Source organism: Melozone crissalis, unplaced genomic scaffold, assembly GCF_028551555.1.
Source record: "Melozone crissalis strain CALT ecotype California unplaced genomic scaffold, PUWL_Pcris_2 ptg000004l_1, whole genome shotgun sequence".
In the NCBI taxonomy this organism is placed as follows: Eukaryota; Metazoa; Chordata; class Aves; order Passeriformes; family Passerellidae; genus Melozone; species Melozone crissalis.
This window is the reverse complement of record NW_026535782.1, coordinates 1272019-1298104: the sequence shown is the minus strand read 5'-3', so window position 1 is coordinate 1298104 and position 26086 is coordinate 1272019. Positions and strand designations below refer to the sequence as shown.

The following is a 26086-nucleotide window of genomic DNA, read 5'->3' as shown; positions in this document are numbered from 1 at the left end:
TATTGTAAAGGAATAGCATGCTGACACACAAATGTAAACAGAGATACACATACTGACTTTACTGAATAAAGAGGCAACAAATAAAGTTCATAGTAATGCTGATTTTTGGAGGGGAGGAACCCTTTACATAAACAACACAGAACTCTGAATAACTCCCCAAGGTCATGAGGTACAAAGACATTGAAAACCATGCAAAATGCATCTATTCGATAAATTGTATCTATTCAATAACTTTTTTCTATTCAGCTTTTAAGTAAGATGGCATTCTGAAGGAAAATAATTTGTGGAGAGTAAAAAACTGTAAACTTTCCTTTCAAAGTATTAAGGAAGTTGAATGAATGAGGAATGTAGGCAAAACCAAGCCCTGAATGTCACAATTGCTCTCAGTGGTAAAAGGGTTCACAAATGAAATCTATCCTTGGTTAAAAGGTTTATTCACTTAAGTTAAGATTTTCAGACATAGAGGTGGTTTGACTTCACTTCTTTTAAAATCAATAACTAAATTTTCCCTGAAAGTGCATTTAAAGTAATTTTAAAATCTTGAACCTCATAAGGACTTACTAGCTAATTTCTAAGAAATAGAGTATTAAAGTTCTTATCTAGTGAAATGCCACTGTCTTTCAGATCATATTAATACACATTTGGGAGCATTAAGGCACCTAAACTGATTTTTAAAAATGAAAAATTAAATAAAGTCTAAAAGGAATTGTGAATGGTAAAAGAAAAAAAAAACAATTAGTGGGACACAGGAGCATAAAAAGCTTTGAGGATTCTGGATTACTAAAGCTTTTGAAAATCCCAAATGGTCATTTCCCTAAACAAACAGTTGTTGGGACAATGCTGCCTCCTTCTCTGAAGGTTTGTTATTTTTTTTTTCAACTGTCCCAATAGAATTCCTTTGGTCCAACACATTCAGTGATATTTTCTCCTGTGATTATATTCCTTGGAAACCATGCTGCTTCTCATTTTCCTCCCGCTCTGGAATACTCGTGAGTGGTGCCCAGGGATTTCTGGGTCTCCACATTTCATGCATTAGCCCACTCAAATGGAGACTGTTTAGTTAGCAGCACAGAGATGGGAATGGCTGCACAGTGTCTTACATTACCAGGAACCACTTGTATCATGTTCCCAGCTGGCATTTACTTTAGAGTAGGGCAGCAATAACCAACTTTAATGAACAACTGTTAAAAAAATAATGAAAAATGTCTGCAGGTGGATGGAACAAGGAATGTATACTGGAAAAATACTGGAACAATTTAATAATGATGAACTGTTTATTTTCATTTTGCTTTAGTGTAGCTTTTTTTTTTTTTTTCAAATATTATTGATTTTTTTAGGAGAGAGGGAAAACTGAAGATCCTCTTTACACTGGTAAGAGTTTGTTTCAGCTGAAATACTGAATAGGCCTCCTGGGTACTAATGGCTATTTAAGACCTGAAGTTACTTTTTTGCAAATTAACATTTACGTTTTGCTCAAATTCCAGCATTTCACTAACCTAAAATTTACTTTCTAGTTATGGTGTCAAAAACATTGTCCTTCCACACTTTGCAAAATATCTGTTTAGTGTTTCTGATGAAGAAGAGAGATAATGTTTCCTTCCCCTCAGCAACCATCTAAATTACTCTTCTCAGCCATTTTTTAACTTTCCTGATAGTTACTTTCAATTACGAATTATGACATTGCATTTTAATGAATGCTGGAAGGAAGGAATTATTTCACATAGCTGCCCTCTTAAATCTTAGATAAACCATGTTCCCTGAAGAGGACAAATATTCTGTCACGCGAAGGGCCAGGAGCAGCTGAGTTACAGCTCAATCCAGTCCAGCAGTGTATCCATGTCCACACTCACTGCTTCCCTCCTGTGCTCCCTGCTTTGGACAGCAGCTGGACCAAACCTCTCCATCTCCAGTCATTGCTTGGCCAGTTCATCCCCTGTTTCTCAACTGTTTTGGGGGTGGAAGTTGTTTTGCCTTGGTTCATCATTTAACCATAAAAACAAGGTGTTTTTGGCAAAGACGAGTTATTTTTAGGCAAAGAACCAGCAGTGAATTTGGCATACACCCTCTGCAATACACACTCTGCAGAAAAGGGCTGCAGTAAATGCAACATCATAACCAGAGTGGCTGTGAGGCAAGTATAAGGAGGCAGAGAAAGAAGGCTGCTCATGTTCAGGATGCAGGAATGCTAATTTCAGCTTCTCACTGAGTTTTGTGTGACTGAAGCAGAAATTTTTCATTGGCTTTGAAGGCTCGATTTGCACCATTTTCTATTGTATTATTATACCCAGTGGCTCTAACTGAGGTCTGATTGAAAACAAATGATCATGCCCAGTCTATTCTTTATTAGAAGGAAATATACATGGAGTGAAAATTATAGTGACAGGAAGTGGGCTCAAGAAAGCAAAGATGTATTAAAGACATGAAATCTAAGCCAAGGGAAGTAAGATAATCATATTTGTGACGGACTGAGTGAAAAAAAAAAAAGGAATGTGAAAAGCTAGATGCTGTTGACTTTGGGCAGTTGCATACCAGTTATACCATGTAATACTGGCTTGTCATCATTCTCTTCTTTATTGTACATTAAAGTAAATAGTAGAGTTATTCACTTGAGAGTAGCTCTGTCACAAATTCAAGTTGCTCCAGGCACCAATTTATACACTGGCCTTTTACACACACTTTTTTCCTTTCTGTTTGTACAGGGTACAAGTTGGAGCAAGATGTGGATGTCTTTCCTGTTTTTCCTGTTAAAAAGCATGTGTCCCCAGGTTAGCTCATCACCTGGGATCATTATGGGCTTTTAAGATCAGGAAATGAGGCACACTTAGGACTAAATTTTTGTTGCTGTCTATTTTGAATAGCTTAATTTTTAAATGCAAAGTAAATAGAATAAGGGCAGACGGTAAGCAAGGCCCTAGGCTAACAATATGGACAAAGGCCTGAATAAACCAATGTATCTCATTATGTGTCATTTCCTGAAGACTTCTGAGATATGAGAATCTCTAATTTTCTCAAACTATTGTTGGATTTGAAGTTGTAATAAATTGCCAGAAAATTACGTGTAAAGATGTTAAAGATAAGGTGGCTACACCTAGGCAGAGGTGTAGGGAAAGAAGAATCTGTTTCCTCCTAATTTAGTCTCATAAAACATCCCTTTGCCTTTTTTGTGAAGGTGAAGTAAAGCAATGAATATATTTAATTTAATTAGATAAGTTAAATCAATTAGATAAATTAAATCAATTGCATTAGTTCAATTAGATTGACACAGTCCAGTTGCTCCGTATTTACATATTCCATGAAATGAAGTATTACCAATTCAGAAACACTTAATTTATTTCTTTTTGATCTGGCCAAGAATTTAACTTTATTTACTGTCAGACAGAATCTCTTCAGCTGAAACATCACCTTAGGGCCTGGAGCAGTGGCTGTTCATTGATCTCCAGCTTCCATGCAAGGTAAAGTTGGGTGACAGACATTCCTTGGCAGAAATACTGATGTAAGGAATTATTTATTCCTGCTCTCACTTAGCTCTCAGCTGTGCTGGTGTGACCACCAGTGTGGCCAGCCTGTAAACTGGGTGATTAAAATGCCTCCACCAAGATGTGAGAAGGAAAAACACTTAGCAGAATCAAGGTATAAAGCAGCTCTTGTGGCACCTGAATCTTGGCTTACACCTCAGGACATTTGGGTCAACTGTATTAAAAGTAAACCAGAATTGCTTTAACCTGGAAATAAACTGCACAAAACAAATGGCTATTGTAGGTGTTGCAAGGAGAAAAAGAAAAAAGCAGAAAACTGGCAAATTATTTACAGTGAATGCACATCTCATTGAACTTGTTATGTGGCACCTACCTACTAAAAGTGAAGCTGTCAGCAGTTTGGGATCATAAGGGCTTTTCCCCCGCCCATTTTCAAAATGTGACTCTTCCATTCTAAAAATGTTGTCCTGTGAAATAAAAAAAAAAAATAATTAAAATTTAAAAAAAATTAAAAAAGAAGGCAAAAGCAACATTATTTCATTGAAGAAAACTAAGAAGTAATTTGAACTGTGTTCAAGAAGAGTGCAGTGTGAGTTCTAGTGGGGTTTGTGGCTTCAGGGAAGTCAAATTGCACTGGGTGAGGATCTGGTAAAAGTGCCCATCTCCTAATCTGTATGTGCTGAATGCTGGTCAAAGGCAAAAATACACATAAACAGCTTGTGTCTCTTCTGTTGCACTTCACATATAATTTATTTTCATATTAATTTTCATGGGTTTATTGAATTATTTTTGCTTTCACTGAGAATACATCTGAGTAACAGTAACTGAAGAAGCAGGAATTTGACACTTTTATCTAAAAAAAAGATAAAATCTATTTTTTACTGACTGTTATTTTCTGAAATGCGCCACCACTGTAGATCAGTACATAACATGGTGCGAAATTCTGCTTTTCCTAGCCTGAGTATATCCTCAAATTCAATTTCAATTGCATCAGGAAAGCTATTATTATTACTACTACTATTATTATTATCATCATTATTATTACTACTACTGCTACTACTACTACTCCTCAATACCTTGAAATGACTCTTTTAAAATATACAGGCTGAGGGCAAATCATAGGGGAATATAAACCAAGATTAAAAAGGGCCTCAGTCAACACCAAGTCAAATGAGGTAAATAAATCCAAAGCAATGGGCTTTTCAGTACATTTAATTAATTTTAACAGGGGGACCAAGTCTGCCAATCAATTTGAATAGTATGTTTATCTTACATTTTGCACTGAGGATAAAACCAGAAGAATAGATGCTTTGTGCACAGAAGTCTTCAACATTCACAGAAGACTTTTGAAGACCTCAGCAAAACCTGGGATTTCCATTTCCCACCTGCATTGTGGTTAATTTGCAGATATCTAATTAAGTCAAGGAGCCCCAAAGAGAAGAGATCAACCTCCACCCTGGAAGCAGCATCCTCCTTGGCTCCCTGCCTTCCCCATATTGCTCATCCTTACAGGGACCAAACACACTTCCAAACTGTGTTATTTCAAACCCACTGTGTCCATGATTCCACAGGCTACAGATTTTATTACAGGCTTGTTCAATTACATCACACAATAAATACACACACTGTGTGTATTTATTACATGTTTTAGAAAAGAATGTGAGATGGATTTCACATTTCCTTCCATTCACTGAAGGAAAAGATGAAGGGAGAATGAACAGTTAGGAGGACAGCCCTCTATGGCTTACTGCACTGTAAGATAACAAGGTAGGACACAGCGGAGTGAAGCTTGTTCCCAGAAAATCTCCTGAGGCATGTTCTTGTACATGTAGCCTGCCTGATTATGTTTATACAGTCATCCTGTATCTGTAGTATCTGACACAGTATTAACATTTCTCTCTCTCCTGTTGTCTTTCTTTCTGGTTCTTAATAATCCAGACACATTCCTTGATTCTCTCCAGTTTTCTGGTTTTGCTCCTTCTAACCAGAGACGAATAAATAATCAAATAGAAAAGCGTTTCTGGAATTCTACTGTAGGGTCCATATCTAGATCTTGCACAATAAATAAAAGTAGTAAATTGAGGAGAATGCTAAACCTCAACTGCAATAATAGAAGATGGCACTAATGCTACAAGCTATTATTGAAAAAAGTTATTATCAATCTACATTTTCTTGGCATTTCTCCCTAGTAGATGGCAATTGCTCAACCTGAATATCAATTAATATCTGATAAGGCTACAGAGTCAGTGGCATGACAGTTAAAGCAGAATATATTCCCAAAATAATCCCATGTGTCATTATAAGACAAATAGGAAACAGATGTGGAAAGTGATTTGGTGTAGGAAGGATCTGATTTTTGACTGTATTCTTCTGGTTTATGTCACTGTAACTCTACTGATATTGGTGTGCAGAAGGCAAGAACAAGTGGAGACCCAGGTCAACCTAAATCAGAGATGATCTACCCTTCTCTTAATGTTTGTGGAATAAAACATTTGAAATAAGAGGCCTGAAAGGGAAATCCCACCACAGTGTTTTCACATTTCATTTAAAGAGCAATGAACAGACACAAACTGTAAGTTTCCAAATTTATGGGTGAGTAATAATGACAATAAGTACATCGCTGTTAAGTGCCAAATAAATGTATCATGGTTAGTCTGAGACCCCAGGCAGGTCTGATAAACATGCTGTAAGAAGTCCAACCTGTCACAAACAGGGCAACTTGCCCAAAGAGCTTTTTGGGTGCTGAAATCAATCCACCTCTATCTACAAAACCACAGAACATACAGGCAACAGAGGAATAAACTCTCTTCTACATACCACCTGCCATTTTAAAAGTCTAAGAAGCAATATGACTTGTGATTGATATTTGATCACACTGGTCACTTGTCTGATTTGTGATAGGTACTTCATCACACTGGTCACATTTCCACCCAAATTTCACCAGTCTGCCTGGAGATAGCAAAAGAACAAGGCTCTGCTTTAGAGATTTAGGGGGTCTTTGGACTATGTGAGTGTGGCCCTCTTTTGTACAGTACAGACAAGAGCTGTCAGATGGAAAGAATACACACTGTTTTCAGAAAAATTCTGATCAGTTATTTGTGATTTTGCTGCTTCTTGGGTTTTGCAGTTAATTGAATACTAAGAATGGTACTGCAGTGAGTCAGCAAATGCCTGAGCCACAGACAGCAAAACCCCCTCTGTATTAAACAAATGCTCAATGTTGCAAAGTTTTATGAGGGCTATTACAGAATCAAGGACAGGAATTCATGACAAAGCAAGATTTCCAGGTGGGAGAAAAAGTTTCAAGAAATGCAAAAAGAAGAAAGAAAAAAAAATTTCAAAGAAAAGCCTTTGCAACTCAGCAATTAGCCCAATTTATTGTCTAGACCCTTTCATTAGTTGCATTGGCATCCCAAAAGGATATTGCAATGTACTTCAAACCTTTTTTACAGATCCTTGTAGTTAAAACCTTGCTATGGCATGTTTTATGGGTTATTAAGTTTATATCTCATTGATGCTTCTTTATAATCCATAGTAAAACCACCGAAAATGAGATTGTTTAGGTCTTGAAATTCCACAAACCCATAAAGACAACAACTGAGTGCTGGCTCATGGTATGACATGAATTGTTTCACCTAGTAAATGCCTTGCATGGAAGGAGATAATGCTTCTGGCTCCTTAAAACATATGTTTTCCTGTAGCAGACAGTATGATAGATGGCAAGATTTAGCCAAAAATAGCTACAGTTCAGTCCTGGAAACGAAGGAAAAAACTGTTGTGATTCCCAACGATCTGCCACTTCCAGGCTCCAGAGACTCACTTCCAAACAGCTGAAATCCTGAAACAATGTTTCAGATCATGACACTGAGTGGTGACAAGACCTTGCGATCTGACTAGACATTTCATATCTTGGTATTGAATAGCTTCAGTCAGCCAGCAAGCCAATAAAACATTCTATCTATCTATCTATCTATCTATCTATCTATCTATCTATCTATGTGTGTGTATATATATATATGTATATGTATATGCATATTTTTGCTATATATACATAAATATAAAAACTCTATACCTATTTATACATATATAAATAGGTGTATATATATACCTATATATATAGGTACATATATATAGGTATATATATACACTTATTTGTATATGGTATATATACAACTATATATATGGTATATATACCATATATATACACCATATATATATGGTATATACATATGGTATATAGCTAGGTATATATATCATATATCATATATATATATACACCTATATATAGGTGTATATATATATTTTTTTTTTATTTATGCTCAGTATGATAACCTCTTAAACATTTTTTCTTGTATGTCTGCCTGTACCTAGCCCATCCAGTACTTAAATTAGCTGTTATTGGTAAATACAGATTTTATTTCCCAGTTCAGTACTACTGCCTTGCAGGTGAACATGTGGCCAGTGAGGAAGCACTAACCTATCATTAACCTACCATCCACAGTCTGGACAGTGATGACTGTTGAATTTCAGGGAGATTTTTTTCCTGTAACTTTTCTGGCGATTCTCACAGAAATCATCCCAGAACTGCAGAGCCTAATGCAGCAAAACCACTGCTGGTCAATAATGAATAAACACAGTGAAAGCAAATGATCTGAAGAGACTTTGCTGATGGACTGCGTACAGCTACTATGGAGTCAGTACTGGTGTAAATTATTAGGCATGGAATGACAGCAGTGAAGCTCCCCAGCCATTCTAGTGCAATGGAATGAACTCATATCCTTACTCTTGTAACCCCCAAACCATAAATAGAAAAGAGCACATCTCCAGGGTATCTTTCAGAGCTAACTGATTTCCACAAGAAGCTGCTGAACAAAGAATGGTCCACCAACATGCAATGTGCCAAGAGCCTCAGGAACTATCACAATTTTTGTTTAATAAAAAAGGTGGAGTTGGTCATAACTGTGAGAATTTTTGATGTTGACATCCCCCTTGCTATTTACACAGACTCTGTTGAGCTATGATGAAGTATTTTATAAAACAAACTGATCAAGAAAAAAAAAAAAGACAAACCCCAAAAGTAACACTACTGACCCAAAACCCCAGAAAAAAATAGCTCCAAATGATTTCCAGAGTGCCTGGAGCATAACAATGCATCCATTGTGCACTGGAGGACTTTAAAGGCAGTGGCAATGTCTCTTAACCGAGCAAGAAGTTGTTGGCATGGAAATATTTTGTTCTCTGCATTCTTCAGCATTGGAAAGTTCAAAAGGCAAAGCTCCACTTCCTGCTCAAGGGAAAAACTTTCAGGCTTGTTAAGGTTTGGATTTCTCCCCTCTGTGCAGAGGATCAGTTGAGGTGGCTGAATTTGCTGCCCTGGTCACAGCAGAAGGCTTCAGGTCCCTCTGAAGGAGGAGCCAGAGCAGCTCAGAACTGCAGCTCCCAAGGGCAGGACCTCATCACTGACCACAGAGGAGCCTTCATATGAATTTAGGTCTGAGCTAAGAATGTTTCTGAAATGAACACTGCAGAGGCAGCTGATTAGAGACACCTTGGAGACTTTTACAAAACAGAAATTTGATGATTTTGCTCTTTGGGTTTGGGTTTTTTTTGCCCCATTTTTTTCTTTTTTTCTCCTGCCTTCCAATACATTAATACCAGTGAATTTTTGATTCACCCCTTGACCATACAACTTTCCGTGCACACATTAAATAACTACATCAAGGCTATTTCAGAGAGCCCTTTGAGCAAATTTCACTCTGTGAGAATTGATTTATTTATGAATTATGTTACTTTTCAAGAATAATTTTTAAGTGAAACAACTGTGCAGGATATGGCTATGTTGTTATTGTTATTATATTTCCTATTTCACACTTAATCTATTGAGTCATGAAAACTGTTAAATATGAGCACTTTGGTTTCAGGTTTGGGAATCATGCTGTTACAGAACTTTTAATGAGAAACTTTTATTAAATTTATCCCTATGGAATGCCTTATTTTTAAAAAAGTGCAAGTGCAAATAAATATAATGTGAGAAATTATGCAAAAAATACAAATATTAAAACAAATGTAAATGTTGAGGCAAGTGGTAACCATTAGGGAAATAGGTGAAAAGTGATTGAAATAATAATGCAACTGCTTTAAATCATTAATTATTAGAAGAAAAAAAAAAGAAAAAATAAAAAAGAAAAAAGGAAAAAGAAAAGAAGTGTACACAGTGGGCTTCTGACTTTTAATCTTAAGGCTCCATGTGCTATAGGGTTTTACCTGCAACATCTGGAGGACACTGGGCTCTGCAACACCTTTATTACATTTTGTTTTTCCAACCTGAGGCTTAACAGAATTGAATTATGAAAATCAGTTTTAAAATCCTATGGGAAATCACTCTCAGTGACAGATCTTTAGTGAAATGGTGTTCCCAGAGAAAGGACTCCAGCTCCTGTAGGACCTGGAACTGAAACTTGCTGGGATGGCTGTGCTGTGCTGTGCTAAGGGGCACAGAGAAGGAACTTTGTTGAGGAATATTTACCTGTAAAACTGATCAATAGCTATGAAGATCTGCCCAGCTCTCTGTGCCTCCCATAGGCAGTTTGCTCAGTTCCCTGATCACTCCAAGACCTCTCAAACAGTCCCTGCATTAATCTGTGTCCTCTTCTTCAGACTCAAGAGATATTCTTTCCTCTATACTTGTAGATATTCACTGTCATTTTGGTGCCTGGAAATCTTACTTTTGATATTAAAACAAAAGAGCTGTTGTGATAATGAACAGCTCCATGCTTAACTTCTATAGATTAATGAAAGAAAAACAGATTCCTCTTTCTTCTTTTATCCAAATACACCACTTCTACTGGAAAGTTTTCCTAGCTTCTGATCTTCAGAAGATGCCTTAAAATGCCTATTGCTTTTTAAGCCTAAGATGCTTAAAATTGTCTACTAACAATTCTGGGAAGCACAAGTTTTGAAAACCTGACTCCCTAGACTGAATTTGGACAACTCATCCTCTCAATAAGTGTCTTTCAGTCAATTATCAAACACCCCACACTACTTTGCTTTCTTCTGATACTAAATCTATCAATATTTATTAATTTACCATAAACCTTTGCAAAAAGAGGAATGTTTTCTATCTATCTATCTATCTATCTATCTATCTATCTATCTGATTATAATCCAATGAATTTAATGAAAGGGAAAACAGCCAACTGGGCTGTTCAGGAACAGCTGGTTCAATCTATTCATTATTCCCAGCTCATGATCAGTAAGTGCTTCTGCTTCCGACTGGGAGAGAAACCAAGTGCCAATGTCAAATGGTGAAGACTTGTTCACACCTGAGCATACCAGTCTGCATACTAATATTGGTATTTATAGGAATACTAGCCACTTTCAAATCACTGTGCAGCATATGTAAATAAAAGGGAGGGCAGGCACAGTCAAACCAAGCAGCTGTTCAAAAAAGATATGTGTGTTTGTGAGCTTGCTTTTGCAATATTCCACAAACTAAATTCACCAGATTTACCTGACTTTCATGCAACAGCTTTTTGGGTTTGGTTTTCTTCTTCCCTGATGATGTCATTTATCTATTTGTACCAATTTTAAATTTCTGCCTATTTGGGACAATGTGTTCTAATTCTACAGCAAATCAATGAGCGGAGATGAGCTTCATTGTAGTGCCATTATACTATTTATTGCTTTAGAAATTCCTGCAAGTATAGAGTGATGAGAAAAAAGAAAACAACTCAAAACAAACCAAACACACAGTTAACATGAATGAGATGTTAACCTTGACTGATTAGTAAAGACACCAAAAATGTCATCCCAATGGCATACCAGACACGAGATACCATCAAGGATATTGAATAATTCTCAGAGGACACTGAGAATTAGAATGCCTTTGTATTGCAACTTTCTGGGTTGTCAAGTGTAATACATCACCTAAGATGACTGTCTGGCTCATATAGGATGACCTCTGGAAATACAACCACCACACAATGACTGTCTGTTCTAGTCAAGTTGTTAAGTGGTCTGCATATGTAAGAAATAAGATATACAAACCTAAAACCAGTACACGTAATTGAACTACGTAACCTAAAAGTACCCACTCTTTAAGTGTGCTTATTCTTACTCTAGCATATTTTCCATTAGAAACAGTTGGAACAGATTCTAATTGCTTTAGCAGATTCTACTATTATGTTAAATAAATTATTGGGCCGTACTCTATTACATGATTGTACAAGTTTTCTATGGTTATTTTTAGCATTCAAGACCACTTCTTTCCTCCTTTGTCTTCTGGATTTCCTGTATGTTATTAGACTGTGGTGAGGTCAGGCATCAGAGGAAATAACAGCAGTGCTGACTCCTAGACCCAATGTTTTATGAATTACTGAGCATCAGTGATGTAATGGCAATAAATCTAACCCAGCCTCAGTCTTGTGTCCTGTTGTAAATAAATGAAGTTAGCAAAGGTGTTATTTTATTCAAGAGCCTTCCTGATGAGAACAAAAATGTTTCCCCCAGGGGATTGTTTGTAAAATTACTTCTGTAATTAGGGTGCTGTTTAACAAGAGAAGGGTTCTCCAGTTTTCCTGGGGAACTTTCAGGCCTGAGTCAAGGATATCTTATTTACAACACAAAACCAACTGCAAATTAGGGAAGCAACATAGAGAAAGGAGTTAGTCAAGTGGTGTTAACATGTAAGCATATGGCCAAGATTTTCTAATTTCCCAAGTGATTTTGCACACTCACAAGTTTGGGCACCCAATTTAAAACTTGCTCAAGGGCTCTCATTTTCAGCAAATACTTTCTTGGGCAATTTAAAATTCTGATACTTGGAGCTGTTAGTCACTTCTGAAAATGAAGGCATGTGTCTGCACTGCTTTTTATCCTATCTGCCTTTTAATTCCCAGGAAGAAGTCTCTAATATGAACACATGACCTGAATTAAAGTCTTCAAAAATCTGACTGTAAATGAGTGACAGAATAAGGAGCAAGCCTAGAAGAATACAATTAATTCTTTCTCCCTAAAATAAGACCTTAGAGTGTACTTTCAGAGAATTTGTGCCAGTAACAAAGGGGCAGAGAAGTACATCACAGCAACTACTGCAACAACTGTTAAGCTTTATTTTTGTCTCTAAGATACTGCAATTGATTTGCAGCATTTCATGCAGAGGTGCCTATGCAGTGTCAGAATTACACCAGTGTTTGACACATATTCAGATTTTTTAAAAGACATAAACAAAGTCTGAAAAACAGAAGCTGAAATTCTGACCCTTTGGGCAATTTTGCTTTTCCTGAGGCAAAGCTTAGATCTGAAATCTCTGCAATAAGCACTTCTCTTTCCTCTTTGTTCCCTCCACGTGCTTTCAGTGTTACAGCACCCAGACTTTCTGCAGCCTCATTTCATTTTCCTTCATTAGCAAGTAATAATATCGTCAAATTTTAATAACTGGTATTGCATTAGAGAACAATGCATTTGAAAAGGTAACTTCTATTGTGCACATGGAGACATAACTAACAGCAGACATAATTATAACCTCTCTCTGTGACAAGTTGCAATTATTCCTCATGGCACTGTGTCTAAGAGCAATGCATTTCTCATACTGGTTGGGGAGGGTTTATTAAAAAAGTGAAGAATGTTTGATATTCTTTTCCCAGTGCAACAAAAACTTCACTGACACAGTAACAGATGGATTTAAGTGGTTTTGATTCAGAGTGACTGAAAAAAGTGCATTAAGATTCACTTCTTTATTCACTATCTTTCCTGCTTTTCTAGCACCCAGGAGTCCCCAGAAGGGGAGAGAGTCAGTGACATTGGCAAGAATATTTGATACACTCAGCTGGTATGTCTATGTATATGTATGTTCATAAATAGGACTGCACAGTGTCAGCAGGGCTAATCAGCATCCAACCAGGAAAACCGATTACTGATATTTGTATTTTTGAAGAAGAAATGCAGCCTTTCATTTAACAGAACTTTGGCTCCAAATCCTGGCACATTATATACTATGGTGTAGTGTAGTATAGTACAGTATAGTTTAGTATGGTTTACTACAGCATAATACAGGCTGACTTTGCTGGTTAAAACAAACTGACAAACACATGAACTGGGGGGTTTTGGGCTGGTTGGTTTCTTGAGTTTTTTTGACAAAGAAAGCTGGCATTCTGATTCCTTCATTTTTCACCCCCTCCCCACCAGATCACAGACATGGTGAGGAGTGGTCGTGGCCATGAACTGAGTTATGCAGGACCTGTGCTCTGCACAGGGTTAAGCACCACAGCACTAAACACCACAGACTGGTGCCATGCCAGATGTGCTGTGATTCCTGAGAACTTCATGGGTGTCTTCTCTGGCTCTGCTCTCAGAGTTCAGCATGGAGCCCACTGAAGTCACAGCAAGGTTCTCTTCAAGTTCAGTGAACACCAGAGGAATCTTTCTCATATCCCTTGCCATGTTTACATGTTAACTCGAGGTCATGGCAAATCCTTCCAAATGAGTATGAATTAAAACAGTTGTTCTCCATCACCATCAATTTAAAAGGTTTGAACTGATGAACATATGATTTCTAAACCTGCATCTGTAACACCACCACCCTTCTGCTTTTTGTCATCATTAACGTAATGGTAATAAACACTGAGAAGAAGAATCATATGTGTTCTTAATCCATACAAATTATTTGTTCTACAATGCAAGTTTAATTTGCATTTATTTAGATAAATGGGAAATGTTTAACTGCATTTAGCTCTTCATCCTTGAAATGTATAATTACACACAAACACAAATACCCATAAACAAAAATAATAAGATCTGAAATATTAATCGTCTCACCCGCTGTGCCAAATTACCCTTTTAATTTGCTATTCATGAGCAAAGGCACCTTTAGACAATGATCTGGGTTCTCTCCTCAGCAATGCTTGTGCAACCCCAGTGAAAGCCAACAGAACTGAAGAACAAAGTCAGCTTTGTTCTGAGATTATCAAGAAGAACAACAATCAGAATGATCCGTATGTTTTCTGCATATTCACAATATATGCATAACTTTTGAATGACTGGGTTGCTTCTTGTCTTAGTTTTACAACAAGACTGTTTCCTTGCTTTAACTTAGCCCTGGATCTGGAAATTTCGAACCTAATTGGTAAGCAAAAAACACATGCCTTGATATTTATTTAATAAAATCCTCTCAGACCATCTGCAAGATAATGCTGCTCAGTTTTCTATCACCTTGGATGGAAACATTTAAACATTTCTAAAGGAGAAGGTGTTTGCGCTGTTTGAGGCACCTTCTGAACTCTGCTAAGCTTATCTTCTCTTTAGAGACAAAACTTTGTTTACCTCAGATTTGAACATTGATTGCAGGTCCCTGAGAAATAGGAGACAGTTTTTGAAACTTTGTCAACCATAATTGGTTCCTGAAATGTAAGTCCCTTGAAGGGGAAGAACTGAGAGATATGGCCTTGTAGGAAAAGTGACCAAAAACCCGGAAGGTGCTGGAGATCCCTTGTAAGACAATCTCACAGGGCCAGAAAGGTCCACTGGGGCCACACTGTTCATTTAGAGATGCACAGAAAACATGTGGGAATAAAGTGCATCTTTCCCCTTTCCCCTCCTTTTGTATGAAGGCATTAAAATTAACACAAATGGAATTTGAAATATAATAGCCCAGCTGTCTTCCTGTTTCAGGAGGTGTTAGTGGTAGCAGAGAAGTTAAATCACAAGATTGGCATTTTATTCTCATATCAATAACCAAGCATCTTCTTCCCCAAAAGCCTTTTAGTCCAGGGCACTGTCCTCTCATGTTTCAGTGTTTCTCTTCAGCTAAAATAGACCAGAACAACTTGTGCATTTTATGCAAAGCTGTGTTCATGGTTTCCTTCTGTATCTTTTCACAGAAAGCAATTCTAGAAACACTAGTGCAGTTCACATTTAATAGATCAAATTCAAGGCCTTAAAGTTGTGATTTTTTTTTCTTTTTTAATGAATTATGTCAATGCCTGGTTAACAGTCAGAAAAAGCAAATTTCACATACAGAGTTTTTAGGAATGAAATAAAGAACAAAACCAACAGTGTCTTTATGCCTCTTTAACTTCATGCAGTACGGAAAATGAAGGAGTGTCATGCTTTTACAGTCTTCTAACTCAGAAAATATACCCATTGAAGGAAATAAGAAGAAAAGAAGAGTATTCTCAGTTTGTTTTTTTTTTTTTCCAAAATGAGAAACTGGCAGGCAGAAGGTTCAAAATAAAATAAAGGGATATTCCTCCCATGTTGCAATTTGTAGGGCTTGGGATGCTGTGGATACTTAAAAGATATATGAGCTCAAGAAATGCCAGTACTAATTTATCAAAACCGAGTCATTGAAAAGCATTAAAGACAGAGATTCCACCCCTGGTTCAGGAAATCCCTGAACAAGCAGTGCTGGAGCCTGGGAGACGATATCACTGCTGCCTGCTCGCCGCTCATTCTCCTCCTCTGACACCCATTATGGGACCCGGTGAGAACCAAGGTCCTGGGCTAAATGAGCCTTTGGTCTGAACAGATTGGACTGTTCTTATGAAATGAGGCAGAGAGAAATTAGGTAATTTAGCCAGGAAATCTATGCCAAAGCAAAAAGCTAATGTTCTAGTTCCCGAGCCTTGCCCAGAGCCATAAACAAAAGTATAAAGTCCTGCCTCAAACCCCAGTCAAGCGAATGGCGACGGAGCTTACTCAGCACATGCAAAGCTAAGCACAGTGTGCCAAGTAAAATTGGTAAGGATCACTTGTGATGGGCAGAGTGCATCAGCTTTTGTGCACAGTTAGCCTTTAGTCTCCCTGTGATTCCCAAGGAATATCTCTGTTGGGTTCCCCATGCATGGACAAATTGCCATATGCAAATTGCCACTTGTTCTCTATTCACTGGAGTTTTACAAAAAGTAGCGGCGGAAGCAAAAAATCCCTCTCACAGATTTCCTGCTCTAAAGCAACTTAATTAACCGATCTATCATATAAACAAATATTTAAAATAAATAAGTCATTTAGCTTAGAATAAAGATCAGAAAATGCATACAACAATATTTCATTGAGACAAAATTGGGGTTTTTTTCACTGACTTCTATGATTCACATACAGCCAGTGAAGATTCATTCATGTGACAGTATTATTCTAAATGCTACCATCACTTCCAATGCTTATTAAAATAATCTAATCTATTGAAACATATTGTAGGGAAGAAGAGCTGATATGTAATTATCTCTTTCCCTAAACTGTTCTTTGATTTGGTTTCAGGGTTCAAGGATCCACCCAGTTTTTGTGTTAATAGCCAGCACTGATGTCACTGGGAGAAACAGAACGGAAGATAGAGGTGGAGGGTGAATTTGAAGATAAATTTAATAAAAACATTAGAAACCACTGGATAAGAAAAGCAAACAAACATCCAACAAGTCCACCTCTGGTTTCATAACTTCCTTACTTCTTGATGTATCATTATATCCTTCCTTTCCCCTTTTTAATCATGCAGACTAACAGCTGTCTTTTTAAACATTTTTAGACTCAACTTCAAGTGCCTCACCTCGATACCATATGTCACACATTTCCTCTCTTTTTTTTTTGTGAAATGGCTTCAGATAGAATGTTTTAACCTTATTTTCCTGCTGTCTGGATTTTGTCTGTTGGTATTCAGAAGCCTCTTTCTATCTCACACGTCATTCATTTTAAGTCGTCTCATCAAATTTTGGTCACAGGTTTTAAATTCTGCACTGTTAATCTTCTTAACCAATATAAGAAGTTAAAAACTCATTTATTACAAATTGCACTATGATAAGGATACTCGCTTACAGAGCAGCTAAAGTAAAGATTACTGGTAGAAAATTAATAACTGCAAGTTGCAAACAGAAAATGAAGGAACAGTAACAGGATGTAAAACAGACCAGGCTTGCTTACAATGGCCATATGCTTTCTTCTTTCTGCTGCGTTCCCACCTTTAGACTGCTATCTACCTTACCATCAAATTAGTTTTCAGCTATTTATACAATATTCAGCATGAGGATTTGATCAACTGTCTTTGGTGAAAATGTCTATGGAAGAACTCCAAAGGCTCCTATTTTTAAATTTACATGTCAAGAGTGTGAACCTTAAAACCTAAGTTTGACAGAATACCTAAGTCCATGTTGTCTTCAGGTGGCTGGTGTGGATTGTTTTAAGATGGACAACAATTTGCCTCAAGTACTGCGCAATTAAATTGCAACTGAAATTTCATACTGCTTCCTGAGTTCCCATATTGGATTCAATATGTATAATTTTATTCTTTGTGGTTCAGAGAAATATAAATCAATATTCAGGAACTTTTCTGAAATGCACTGCTTCTGAGTGCCTGACACATTTTATTTTATTATTTTAATTTCATTAAGATCTCAGGTGCTATGGTAGATGAGAGGGATAAGCACTATTTCTGAAGATGCAGAATTCTCCGCATTGCCTAAGGATAAGGCTGGATGAACTGAGTGTGTTTCAGGTTAATTAAATCAGGTAAAATGACTTCTACCCTGTGAAATAAGCTGTAATCTAAGTCTGTAGGGAATAAATTGCCTTAGCATAAGGAAAGAACAAAATCTGAAACAACCTTCAATCCTCCAACATACTTCCCTGCTGCCATCTATTCATCTTTCTCACTGTCTTTTCCCCTCCATTTCATGACCTGTGTTCTCTGGCACCTTAAGCAACCCCAATCCCTCTCCTTTTGCTGTTCAGCATCCTGCCTGTGATGCTGCCTATGAAGAGCCTATAAAACTCAAAACTAAACTGTTCTTTTGAAACATCTAAATGCTGAAAATTGTCAGTATCAGTTTTACTTCACACATGTGAGCAATCTCCCTGAAAACATTGAAATAATTTACTCAAATTTCCTTCTGAATGAGCTCTTGATACTGCTTTATATAAAAGCACCTAACTGGACACAACTGCGGTAATTAGTGCTCTAATTTGACATTGGCACATAAAGCCTAATGCTAGCTCCACAGAAAACAAAAAGTAGCCAGTGATGACAGTGCATCAGAGATTCAGCTTTAAAGGCAACTTTAAAAGCAAATATGCAGCTTTCATATTCATGGTTTCCAATTGTTCACCTAAATATCTTGAAAAAGATATTGCAATCTCTTTTTAATGAAATAATCTGATATTTTAGCTATTGCAATTAAATTCAGTTTCATTCATTCACCTATGCAATGTGAGTGGTAGTTATTAATGCTTTTTGTTAAATCTCATCTCACCTCTTCCCAGATGGCTACTACATTTAGAAATCCAACCTTTTTTTTCCCTCTGTTCAACAAACTGGCTTCTACTACAACATAATTTCTGGTTTTTAGGAAAAGACTTTGGGTGCAGTTGCAGCTGCTTTTGCAGTTTATCACACCCTTTTTTTGGAAATTTACTTTAGTCTTGAGAGCCTGTAGGAGACCAAGTGATTTAGAAGCAGCAGTGCCAAAAGCGAAAAAAGAAGGCAGGGAAGCTTGGGGGACTCACCACAGTTATTTAAATACTGCTCCAGTTTAAGTCTTGCAGTAATTGAGATCCTAGTTAGACCCAAAGTATTTTGCTTTTATCTCTCCAGGAAGTTTTAGAAGGGTTAATTCTGGATTTTTTTCTGACCATACTGCTTACTACTCAGGCAAACAAAAATGAAAAAAAAATTCTAGGTAAAAGTTTAAAAAACACCCATCTTCTTTTTGGGAACTTTTCCACCAAAGAAATAATTCTGCACTGGGATTTGATTCCTCTTATCCAAATGGGTCATGTGGCAGTGGGTCATTGCTCCATATAAGTAAGATGCCAGGCTTTTTGTAAGCAACTGAAACATTCAGCTTTCTTTATGTTCTTCTATTATCTGTTTTAAAGCATTTCCTTATTTATTATCTTTAATACCCCATGAAATACACTGATTGTAAAAATAATATCTAAGTCACTAAATGTTATCTAAACTACTTGCTACAATGTCAGTAAAAAGAAAACACATTTTTAAGGGATTCTGTATCATCTTTTTTACAAAAAAAAATAGCAGATATTTTCCTTTATTTTCTTTTAGCCCTCTCTTGTAGACTTTTATTTTGTGATTCTGATATGTGACTGTTTTTACAATGTCAGGAAAGTACCTTGAGTTAAAAAATTTATTGTGCTATAATCTTTGTACAGCAAGATTTAGCATTTCTGCATTAACCATCCTTTACACTGTAGTTTTACTATCTCCCTTCGAGGTAATCCTTTTTACAGAGGGTCATGCCTTTTCACTGTCTGTATGAAAACACATTTGCACAAAGAAATAAAAGCCAAATCCACAAACCTACAAATGACAAGCAGAAAGGGCTTGTATTCCAGCTTGCTTTCCTGCAAAATCCTTTGAAAGGCTAAACAGCCTTTTCAGGGCAAGCACTAATCTGCAGACTTGTATCCCTATGTTTGAATGTAATGAGATTCCAGTAAACACATGCACTCTGTGCCACAGTGAGCTCAGTTTAAGAGCAGCTTATTTTCAGCTTACTTTCAGGCAGCTAAGACCAGATCTGAAATGCTACTTTAACTGAAATGAGAATGCCTGTGCAGGGATTTACACTGAATTCGTGAGACATTCACAAGTTTCCTTATGGACAAGGCTAAAGTCATACAGAGAGCCCTTTCACAATCAAATCTTCCACTTCATGGTCCAAACTCTCATTTTTTAGTTTCCTTTCTTGACTGTGGTTAAACAAAGTCAACTTTACCCATTGATTTTCTGTTTATCCCCACCAGTCTTCAAGAGAATACCTAAATCTTGTACTTGAGTCTGAATCATTGACTATTATACTGTACCTGTTAGAATAATGTGGCCTTTTTCTATGTTAAATAGCAGTAATCTCCTTTCCAGGCCAGGTTGAATGGGAATCTGAACAACTTGGTCCAATGGAAGGTGTCATGGCATGGGGGTTGGAACCAGATTATATTTAAGACCCCTTCCAACCCAAACCATTTTATGACAAATGATGCCAAATCTTTCAATATTCCAAATTCAGTGTAGCTTTCACAGATTTTTAGTTAGGAATCAAAGTTAATGGTCTAGACCATACTCTACAGACTTCAAGGGATTTGTTCTTCAGTATGTATTCCAGAAAAAGACCCTTGGTACAGCAACAGTAAGTTGATGAAGACTCACTTTTTCATTACTCCCACACTTAAATACTGAAATGAGATCCCTGTTTCTTATAACAAAAGATGATGAAATGCTTAAAAAGAAAGGTTTGCTAAAACAGAATAAAATAAATTGTTATTCAGAGTAAATGAAGTTAAGAACCTCAACCAGCTATAATTAAATTAAATATGCCACCATGATATTGTTGATATATCACCTTCATGACCATTGATGCTTAGCCAAACAAAAAATGAAACCTGGATTAAGTAAAGGGGGAAAACCCAGTGCTATTGCTCTGCAGTTTTCTGCCATTTGACACATGGTTTGTATTGTAGGTACACAAATATCCCTCATGAAACCCTTTGCAAGCTTGTAAATAAACACTGGCTACACAAAGTAATCTTGATTTATACAAATGGCAAATGCTTTCAGCTTTTATGCTGGTTCCATATTTCAAACAAGCTGGAAGTATAGACGAAATGATCAGAGTCACTGCTTTGAAAAAGTAATCAATGCCATTTGTTTTTCTGATTACACACTTACTGGTTCGTAATTAAAGAAAAAAAAAACTAAAACAACAAAAAACGTCTCAAAGCAAAAGAGCTCACTGGAAGATAATCTTCCTGTCTTACACTGTTTGTTTTCTGATTCCCCTCCTCTCTTACACAGTTTGTTTTCTAATCCTCTTTCAAAGACTGTCTCCAAGTTTGGAACCAGGCTGAATCAATCCGTTTATTTTACTGTCCCTTAGAGGTAAAACTCTGTATTATCTGAGAAGCTTCAGCACAGAGAACTGACCAATTCTATGAGAATCTGAGTGTTAAGACCTTCTTTTCACTCCTGCATACGATAACTTTGTGTAGGCTTGGCCCATAAGTGTGCAGAGGGGCATCTAAAGATTATCTGGAGGACAAACAGTTCCACCACCTCCAGCTACCTTCTCTGGGTAAAAAGAAGAACTTCTTTTTGGCCCGGGACACAAGACCATTTTCACATGACAATGACTGAAGCTTCAACTTTTAAGAAATCTAAATTGCAGAGAGCAAAACCAATTAAGGACAAACAACTTGCCCTGGGCAGAAGCCTGAGAACTGGAGAAGAACCCCTAACACTGTTGTCATCCTCCAACAAAACGTGCAGCAGTTTTCCATACCACCGATAAGAAGGTGCCACCACTGTTAATTATCTCTCTGGCATAAAAAAACCAAAAATATCAGAATATTAAAAAAATCCTCAGATTTCTATCACAATTTTTTTTTTCCTTTCCTGCTGCTAATACTTTATGTGCTGTTGTGAGTAAAGTTCTCTGTAGCACAACACATATTTCTTTTTTTTATTTCTTTTGTGTTTCATCAGAAGACAAACTTAGGCAAAACATTTAAAGAGTAAACTTAAGGTATGTTAATAATGTCATTGCCTGGAGCAAAGCCAATGTTTCAGGAGGACAGCAGAGATCTGAACTTTACATCTTCCTGCTTACATATGAAAAGGTCTCAGATGAAGGATCTGTTTATCTAGAGGATTGTTTCTCTTTAAACAAAGAATAAAAAACAGAATGTACTTTATTTGTATTCATCAATGCCAGTTTACATAATACTAAGAAATTATTTTTTAAGTCAAAATCTGTCACTGATGCGGTCCGTGTCATATTTCTACTTTAAGAGGTGACAAAAAATGTTTATATCCACATCAAGCTGCTTGCTCAACTTTTCTGGTGTGGTTTATATTAAATACAGAAGAAGGCAGCAACTTAGTAATCCCTGAAAGCATCCTCGTGATGAGTCAGAGTGAGCTGTTAGCAAAACTCAAGTCATTTGGTACCAGGTTTTAACTCCATGTAGCAGCAGAGGTGTGAAAAAGACCAAATGAATTTTAATACTTCTCTAATCAGAATGCTGCTACTTGAGCTTTCACTTATGCCGCACATGGAACATCACTGTGATAATTTTGACATTCCATTTCCCTTCATCAGTCTTGTCACTGTTCTTTTTAACATGCACCAGCTTTATTCTACATGTAAGAACAACCAAAACTGTTTTATGCTTAACACCAAATGGATACATCTTCAAGTCCTCTGACCAATAGTATTATACACTTCTATGCCTGATATTCTGCACATATAATAATTACTACAAGGCTGATATTTAATTTACTTAATTAATTTCACTGTGAAGGCATGCTTGAAGCCATGTTACTGAAGAATTCCTCCAAGGTAACCATTTAACAGCTAAGTAACCTTTAATTACTTGCCATAGCGATACACATCTAAGACAGATTTTGTTATACTCTGACATCTGAGCACTTTAACCCAAAGGTAGTTATTAGCACTCCCATGCAAGATTCATTATGGATCATATTTCATTAATGGAGAGTATTGTGTTCTCATCTGATTGTGTACTTGCAAACATTTATTAATATATCTGAGTGTGACCATGTTGCACCTTGGAGGAATCCATAGATTTTCATAAATCAGGAAGCATTTATTAACTAAACTATACAGAATCATACAGACAGTTCTTCTGAACCTAGCTGATATGAGCTCCAAATAGGATATTTCTTAGGGATGGACAATGTGTACAATTGCGATTAGCAGTGCAATATTTGAAACTGAAATAATTAAGATGCAAATTAATGCTGCACTGCAAGAATCACTAGTTGTGATTTATATCACTACAGGTGAGAAGACAGTCCAGACTTGTAGATGACTGCAAATGCACACAAATTAAAATAGATTAGATGACATAGCAACTCATCACCAATTCTAACAGGCGTGAATTCATCATGATAACATTTATTTATTCTGCACAATACTTCTTTTTAGCTAAGTTTTCCAATGGCGACTGTTTTTTTCATCCAAATGTTTCTCACATTTTCTGACTCACTGAGATACAGAAAAAAATATTTTTACAAATAAAGCTTTTTTCTGGGAAAAAAAATAAAAATAACCATATGTGAATTGTCTACAGCAAGTAACACAGAAGCTGAAGAGAAAGAAAAAGCAGGCATTAACTAGTCTTTCCTTGAGTTCCCAAGAAATGTTGCAAAGTTACTCACCCTTTTCCAACGAAATGAGTTACTTAGGAAATAAACTAATTTACTGCAAGTCCACAGAGGCATGAATGAGCCAGAGGCATGTCTTGCATCTGAGTCAGGTCATACTCATTACGTTATTTCTCTTACATGAACGAGGGAGAGGTGAACGGAGGAACAGAAGGGCACAGAACACTTCCCTCACAGGAACAGGGTTTGAGGGAAGATGCAGAGATTCTATATGGTTCATGCTCCAAGAGAAGCCAGCACATTTCCAGACTTACCAAGTGCCATAAACAGAAAACAAGTTGTTACAAGATATGTAAGCAGGAATTCAGCATGAATGGAAGAGTAAACAATTATTTTTCTAAGTGACTTCCAGGGGGTTTATTCTTGGATTTTGAGAGCAGAAAGAGTTGCTGCAATCACTTAGTCTGATTTCCAGCATCACAAGCTGTAGGCATATGGGACAGGCACAAATATTTAAAACACTGCCTGTTTCACAACTACTCTTGACCTCCCACAGCATTTCAGCAGTAAATTGATTAACTCTTCACGGCAGAAGATATATGGACTAATGTAAAAGGGAGATAATTATTTATTTCTATACACTCCTTTTGTATCTGTTATTTTTAGATAAATCTGTGCACAGTCCCATGTTCCTTCCCTGGACAAAACACAGTGTCTGTCTAAGCCATGACCTGTTCCTTAAACTGCATTTTCTCCCTGCTCTGAGGTAGCTTTGCAGCAATCAAGCACACATCCCTGTACGTGGTGTCTGTACTCACAAGAGCATTGTTTAAAGTAGGATGAAGGATTTTTTTTCTCTTATAAGACTTTCGAGATCTTGACATAACTGACTGTTAGTTTATTTGTGTGATCATATGCCAGCAAAACATACAATGCAAAAAAGATGAAAGGTTGTGTGTATACTGGCAAAGAAACATATTCTTTATACTTTGTAAGGGTATTTAGCAAAGTTACAAAGTGTACCATGGGTAAATTACATCTTCTCTTGTTTTGCAGAGGTCCTTCTTCTTCCAGCCATCTTCTCTTTGTGTCTGGCATATATGGGATTAATTCTTACTCACTTTCTTACATGATTCAGTAATTTTTCTCCTTAGGAAGGAAAGCACTAACTACTAGTCAAATAAGTACTGTTTTCTTACTGAACTATGGAGTAGTGGAATTTTATTATTTAAATGAATTTAGATGGCAACAAATTTAAGACAGTCCTTGTATAACAGGGTAGAGAAGAGACTCAGTTTTAAAATCTTTAAAAGGTAAGGAAGCATCTGGAAAGTATTAAGAAAGCTTTTTTTAATATCAGCATGAGTCTGTAAATAAAAGTGAGGATGGTCGAGATAGCAGGAGAAGAACAATTATTTCCTGTTCCACCAGGCAACTGCTGGAAATACTTGTGTCCTGCTGTTTACTCAGAGAAACAGCAGCTTCACCTGTACTTGCTTTGCTTTTTATTAAAAAAGAGGTAAGATTTCATCATTGTGGAGAAGCCGCTTCTGTCATGCCAACTGCTGGTGAAAGAAAGAGATGTCTAAGGGACTTGAAAGCACACCAAGGAGGCCTTCCATTGTAAAAAGTGACTTTTTCTTTCCTGAATCTGTTTGAAAGCTCTTTGAAAACATCCATGAGCATTCTCATTTTTCATTTGGAGAAATTCCCTGTTTTTTGGGAATTCTGAATCAAGAGTCTTGCAGTCAGAAGCAACATCAGAAACAGGTTTTGAGGAGATCAGGCATGAACCTCCCCACCACTGCTGAGCAGGCAGTATGCAGTATGTGCCATGGCCATTCTCAGCCTCCCTGGACCCTTCCTGGGCCTAGCTACAATCACATTGCCAGTGTACCATTTAACTCATATAATGTAACATGCAGAAACTATGAATATTAGGTTGGTCAGAAAGCATGGGAAAAGACAGTGCTTTCAGCCTCACACGTCTCTGAGAGTTAAATATATCCCACAGACTTTAAAAAAATGCCTGAAAGGCACTCCACAGCATGCCAGCTGTCAGAAAACTTTGGGCAAAGACCAGTGAAATTAGTTCACCAATAGGGCCTTCATTAGATTCTCATGTCTGAGTATTTAATATAACTGGCTAGTTTGCTGTGCAGCATTTCACAGCACTGCAGTCTGTATGTGGAGCATCACCCACAGCTACAACCTGCTGCATTGTGGCCTTGGCTGTTTAAAGATTACTTGACAAGATGTTGGTACTGATCTACAAACATAATGCAGTCACTTCCTTCAGTGGCAGAAATCACATTTATGATTCTTCTTCATAAGGTCAGCCCCTGCCAACTGGAGCCTTGTGACGTGAATCCCACAATGAATAATGCTGCTTTGATGCTCATCTATCCAAACCTGAGCTCGGTAACTCCTTCTTTCAGTTTTGTTTCCTTCTGTGCCTCTAAATCAAGAAATAATTATATTTATAAGTCAC

The 26086-nt window shown here is 37.0% G+C and overlaps 1 protein-coding gene across 2 annotated transcripts in view; it reads right to left on the bottom strand.

Annotated features, from left to right (window-relative positions):
• Positions 1–26086, bottom strand: part of SEMA3A (semaphorin 3A) — a 165817-nt gene that overhangs the window by 63190 nt on the left and 76541 nt on the right. For both annotated transcript variants that reach the window (XM_054271284.1, XM_054271294.1), the window contains one exon: positions 3850–3943. In XM_054271284.1, the coding sequence (XP_054127259.1) occupies positions 3850–3943 (94 nt within the window). The remainder of the gene's footprint in view (positions 1–3849; positions 3944–26086) is intronic.